Here is a 6,262-nt window from a genome sequence, read left to right on the forward strand (position 1 = left end):
TTCACTCTTCCAGAAAACTAGAGGCATGAACCTACTATCGAGCATAAATACCCCCTCTTGGAGTCACAACCATCTACTTGGCCAGAGTATGTACTAGCCACGGAGAGTATGCTAGATCACAAATAACATGTGATAAGTATATATAATCGATATCAACATAGTATTCAATATTCATCAGATCCCAGCAAACACAACATGTAGCATTACATAAGGATGATCTTGATCATGTAGGGAATCTCACAAGATCTATACATGAGGCACAAATTGGAGAAGACAACCATCTAGCTACTGCTATGGACCCATAGTCCAGGGATGAACTACTCACACATCACTTCGGAGGCGGCCATGGCGATATAGATGCCTCCGCCGATGATTTCCCCCTCCGGCAGGGTGCCGAGAATATCTTCAGAACCCTCCCGAGCAAGGTTCTGTGATGGCGGCCACGACGGAACTTTTCGTGGATAGAGGCTCGGGTGTTTAGGTTTTTCCCGAGATCGTGAATAAATAGGCAGAAGGGTGAGGTCGGTGGAGATCAGGGGAGCCCACACCACCCCTTGGTGCGGGCCCAGGCCTGGCCGCACCAAGGCATGGCATGGCCGCCCTGTGGCTCCTCTTTGACCCCCTCTGGACTCTGTCTTCGTTACGAAAAAATATTGTCTTCGGCTTTTGTTTCGTCCAATTCCGAGAATATTTCCCGTACAACTTTTCTGAAATACAAAACAGCAGAAAACAGGGAACTGGCACTGTGGCATCTTGTTCATAGGTTAGTGCCAGAAAATGGATAAAAGTGCAACGAGGTATGAGCAAAACATATATGAATTGGTGTAAAATAAGCATGGAGCATCAAAAATTGTAGATACTTTGCAACGTATCAAGCAGCAGTGGGAGGGGAGCGTTGTGGCGCTCCCGTGTGGCTCAGTAGAGTGGGAGGGAAGTGGTGTGGCGGAGGAGTGAGCTGGGGGCTCGGGTTTTATAGGCCAAGGAAGGCCACGGGTGGGGGTGTGGGCGGTGGAGCTCGCCAATGGATGGACGAGGGCTGACGTAGGGGTGGTGGGGGCATGGTGACTTCTGCAAGCAGACGTCAGCAGGCGCGCGGGACGAGAGGGAATCGAGTGGGAGAGGGCAGGGGTTGAGTGGGTGGGTCTCTACGTGCGTGCGTTTAGGGTTTTTGGGGAGGCCTCGTTTTGGGTCTGGTTGGAGGAAGAGAGGGGAGTCCAGGGTGGGTTTTGATGGGCCGAGGTCGGACCAGGGGTGGTGCAATGGTTGGGGCACAAGAACACCATGGCTCAGCAATGTGAAAAGAAGAAGAGAGAGGGAGCTCTCTAGCTAGGGTTTTGGAAGGGAAAAAAGAAGGAGAGAGGGAAAGGGGTCGATGGTGAGTGGGGTGGGATCAAATGGATCAACAATAGCAAGTGGTATTCTCAAAAAAAAAAAACAATAGCAAGTGGTGCACAACCTTGCAAGATGTGGAAAGAACCAAAAATAAGGTAAGATGAGAAAAGGTGGTGGTGATGGTGATACCAACTTGATATTTGAAAAACAAAAGGCAGAGAGAGATGAAGAGGTAGTGGTGATATTTTATAAGATTTTCTTTTAAAGATTGAACTAGTCACTAGGGACTTGCATGATCATGGCTCACCACATAGAGATTTTTATTAAATTGCATGGAGTGGTAGAGTCACCATTTTCAAAGTAGAGGAAGGAAATAAATTCTTAAATGGAAAAGCCAAGTGGTGAGAATAATGGGGAGAATATGGCATAGACCTCATTCACAAGATCTTAGGCAAATTGGTTTTTTACTCAAAACCCAAGAGAGGGTTTTGGTAAGGGGTAGAGAGAAAAGAAATTAGGGTTCTAGAGTTAGAAGGGAATTCACTCCTCAATTTTCTTAAGGATGAGGATTTTAATAGTGGAGGTCAACAAGGCACAAAATGGTTAGGCCAAGTTATATTTTTCTTTGAGAGTTAGTTATACTAATGGAGATTGATTTGTTATACAAAAGGTCATTTTCCAAGGTCATGACCAGATGGAGTTTAGATATGTGAGGTGTATTAATGGCAAAGATAATGCCTTGGATATTTGATCACAAATCAAATAGTCTTAACTTTATTTTGGTGTCTATGGCCTTGATTTAATTTACTACATACGTAGGCTGACTTGAAGACTTTTGAAATGAGAGAGGGTTTTAGAAGAGTACAATGATCCATGGTTGAAATAGAATAAAATATGGATCATTTCATTTTCCTATGGAAACTAAAACTGCATATAAAAGCTTTTATAAAACAGTAAAGCCACATAAAGTAAGGGTAAACCATTTGGTAATACTTTGTGCCAAAATAAAAAATATATTTTAGAAAACCTTTTGTGATACCATGATCAACGGTGATCATAACCAAATTAAAAAGGAAAAGATTTTGGTAAGATATTTTGAATTAAGATTTTGAGTCATAGGACAAAACAAAAGAGGTTTGGTGACTTTTGTCAAAAGCTTCAAATGGTTTTAAAGAGAGGAGGTTAAGGTAATACAAGAGTGACCATAGCTTAGCTATTTTTCTTGGGACTAGAAGATGTGAGTTGGGGTACTTATGGGAAAACACTAAGCATAGGGTTTTATGTATACATAGGGAAAGGAAATGAATTTTCCAGGGCCACACATGTGTTGTTATTTAGTGAGTTGCTAAATTGTTTTAAGACTAGAGGTGTTGTTCCTTGAGGTGGCTTAAGACAATTTTCAACAAGCGGATCAAGACAAATTCATCTACCAGATCAAGACAATTCATTGTAACAAACATATTAAGGTAATTCATTGTAACAAACAGATCAAGGCAATTCATTTTAATTAGTATTTTAGAATTTTTTTTGTTTCCCTGATTTTTGCACTCTGGACAACTAAATAAGGTTGCAAAAGTTGAGGTGTTACAGTGTTGTTGATTGCTAGCCTTTTGATCTGGAGCACGTGTACGCCTTTGGCTTGGCATGCGACGGAGGCATGCTTACATGCGGGGCCGGAGCCTGACTTTGCCTGAATGCATATCGATCCACAAGTGCATGCACAAGCTGTTTGGGCTACGCATATGCAAGCGGAAGATCTACGGCAGCCCTGCATGCCGGCTCGCTGCAGCCCTCGGCCCTGGCTTGATGACCAGCTGGTCTCGGGTGTGGGGTGCCGCCGCTGATAGATGCGTACCTTGGCGACATGAAGCCCTAATTTCGTCGACATCATTGACACATCAACCATGGCAACATCGCCTCTTTTTCTTTGTTGCTTGCAGGGCGGGGTATGTCACCGCAGTTGCCCTCAGAAAACCAGATAAAATGGCACATGTCGAGTCGAGATCGCTAAGTGATGGCGGAGGTGGGGAATGGAGACGAACGTCTGACATTGCATTTTTTGCATATGCATGAGTTTTTGGATGCGTGGCAATGTCCACGTAAAGAATCGTGCACGGGAAAAGCTGGGTGAAGCAATAGATGGGAAGAAGATGATACTTCACATTGCCACATGCGAATACGGTTTCACTTGGGTGGCAATATCGACGTCAAGCTCGTGAGCGTGGTGGCCACTGTGAGCCTAATGTTTGGTGCTTCATAGCCGTGGTTCCTCGCTGCCAAATGAGTCATTGATCGCTTTGGCAGTTTTATTTTATTTCTGACTATGTGTATCTTTAATGTCTCGACTTGTTCTTAACATTACGTTATTGTAGAGGCTGGATGTAATTGATATTCTTTTTACATTAATATATTTTCTTTAGCAAAAAGTATTAAATTTTCTTAAATAATTTATTAACATGTTTTGTGTTTTGAAGAAAAACGATCTCACTTACCCTATCTAACGGAAGATTACCTAAATTGCCAATGTATATTTTAAGTGGTCTTGAAGAGCTTTTGCACGTCCTGTTATGGCACCATAAAGCAAATATTATCCAGGATGATTCCATTATTTGGCTGTGCGTGGCGTTCCCAGTACACCCTCCTACTTGCACTCTTTCACAACGCCATGTCAACACTTACTGGGAAAACTTCATCAACGACGGACGCCCACATTACTGAGCAAATGAAAAAGCCAATGCCAACCATTTGAGCTGTCCATTTGAGCAGTTTGTGAGATTGTGCTCTACATGTTCTAGTTTGACTTGTTTTTATATTTTTATTTTAACATTATGTTCCAGCTTGAACTGAAAACATAGAACATGTCACCTACCATCAAAGAAAAATATTACATGTATAGATCATGCAGACATGTTCTGACGAATTCCTACCATCAAAGAAAAACATGTCACCTACCATCAAAGAAAAATATGACATACCTAGACCTATAAGTAGACATGCAGCACGCCAAGTTTTCTTCACCCATCTAGGATCCAATTCCTACTGCACTCTGTAGCGGGTTATAACTACCATGGCTAGCAAGCTTGCCGCCTCAGCTCTCATGCTAGCATTGCTGGGTTGCGTGGCCCACACGTGCCAAGCGGGCTATGGGTATCCTTACCCGGTATCGGCACCCAAGAGCACTCCACCTGCTGCCCCGACGCTCAACTATGCTCACTACTACAAGACTTGCAAAGGAGCAGAGAAGATCGTCAGAGACGTTGTGCAGGAGGAAATTAAACGCAACCCTGGCATTGGCGCGGGCCTCATCCGTCTCTTCTTTCACGACTGCTTCGTCCAGGTATATATAATTATATATAGCATGTGGATCAATCACTTGTAACCTGGATAACATGCTTACTATACATGTGCCCTCAAATGAAACTAGTGTAGAAGTTAAGAATTTGGCATGATTCTTTTCAGGGTTGTGATGCGTCGGTCCTCCTAGACAAGACCCCGGCCAATGAATCGACGGAGAAGTTTGGCCTCCCTAACATAGGCAGCCTCCGCGGATTTGAAGTGATTGATAAGATTAAGACCAAGCTCGAGGCTAAGTGCAAGGGTGTCGTCTCGTGCGCAGACATTGTCGCCTTTGCCGGACGCGACGCAACCTACTTCCTCAGTAACAAGAAGGTATACTTCGAAATGCCGGCTGGCCGCTATGATGGACGCGTCTCTTCTGCGAGCGAGACCCTCTTCAACCTGCCCCCTCCTTTCGGCAACATCACGGTGCTCGAGGCTATGTTTGCAGCCAAGGGGCTCAGCCTTGACGAGATGGTCACCCTATCCGGCGCGCATACTATCGGGATCTCCCACTGCTCCTCCTTCGGTGACCGTCTGCCGCGCAACGCCTCGGATCCAATGGCCATGAACTCTAGGTTTGCGAACTTGGTGACAAGAAAGTGCAAGAGCGGTAGCTCCACGGTGGATCAAGACTTCAAAACCCCTAACAAGCTGGACAACCAATACTACAAGAATGTGCTCAACCATGAAGTGTTGTTCACATCGGATGCCGCACTTGAGTCATCCAAGACAAAGAGATTGGTGAAGCAAAATCTGACCCCATATGTGTGGGAGAAAAAGTTCAAGCAAGCCATGAGGAAGATGGGTTCCATTGGGGTGAAAACCAGCGCTAATGGGGAGATCAGGAAGAACTGCCGGCTCATCAACTAGCGACTGTTCATTCAATGAAATCGGGACTACGTGCTTCAGTCATCATGGCTCTTGATCACACCGGAGAACGATCGGAATAACCTCCTTTTTTGTTTGTGCTATTTTTGAAATTTGTGTGAATTTTACATTAAAGCTTTCATTCATTCTTGTGGTTCAGTTGATTTTACTGAAATTTTGTTTGTGCACTTCTATTATTTATGAGATCTTCAGGTTTGTTTTAAACGAACACTCGCCACTTCTCTCAGTAAACATTCTTGGTCATACTCATCACCCCACAACTTTTCATATGCGAGTTTTTGTAAGGATTTTTGTAGCACATGCGAAACCCTATTAAAGGTGCACATCACCACATTCACATATTTGAATCGGGATTCAGCTGCAGAATCAGTCGCCGCACGGTTGATTTTACGGAACTACATGGAACGGTATGATGATGTCTAGATGACTACACAATTGGAAAACCGATCAGAGTGAGTTCGTGAATTTTGTGTGTTCTATTTAAGCGTAATTTCCATTGTTGGAAGTTGCTCGCCCGCGAAGGAACGCAATGACAACATGGCTGCCTGCCCTAAAACCCTTCACCATGCTCACTCCGTGTTAGAGCATCTCCTAGCAGACACCGCATCCAGCTTCCATCCGTATAAAAAATTTTTTTTTTGCGGTTTTGGAGAGGAAAAGGGGTCGGTTCGGACACCGCATCAAGCTCCCATCCGATATTTTT

General features: G+C 44.2%; 1 protein-coding gene across 1 annotated transcript; it reads left to right on the plus strand.

Moving 5' to 3' along the window:
• Positions 1 to 4,399: 4,399 nt before the first annotated feature.
• LOC124651716 (peroxidase 2-like) lies at positions 4,400 to 5,541 on the plus strand. Its single transcript, XM_047190758.1, has 2 exons — positions 4,400 to 4,669; positions 4,792 to 5,541. Exons 1-2 carry the CDS (start codon positions 4,400 to 4,402, stop codon positions 5,539 to 5,541), a joined length of 1,020 nt encoding a protein of 339 aa, XP_047046714.1.
• The last annotated feature ends 721 nt before the right edge of the window (positions 5,542 to 6,262 follow it).

The sequence above is a fragment of the Lolium rigidum genome, chromosome 5, assembly GCF_022539505.1.
Source record: "Lolium rigidum isolate FL_2022 chromosome 5, APGP_CSIRO_Lrig_0.1, whole genome shotgun sequence".
In the NCBI taxonomy this organism is placed as follows: Eukaryota; Viridiplantae; Streptophyta; class Magnoliopsida; order Poales; family Poaceae; genus Lolium; species Lolium rigidum.

Coding starts and splice junctions, on each gene's coding strand:
- LOC124651716 (XM_047190758.1), top strand. CDS start 4,400: ATGGCTAGCAAGCTTGCCGCCTCAGCTCTCATGCTAGCATTGCTGGGT. Junction 4,670..4,791: donor TTCACGACTGCTTCGTCCAG/GTATATATAATT, acceptor GATTCTTTTCAG/GGTTGTGATGCGTCGGTCCT.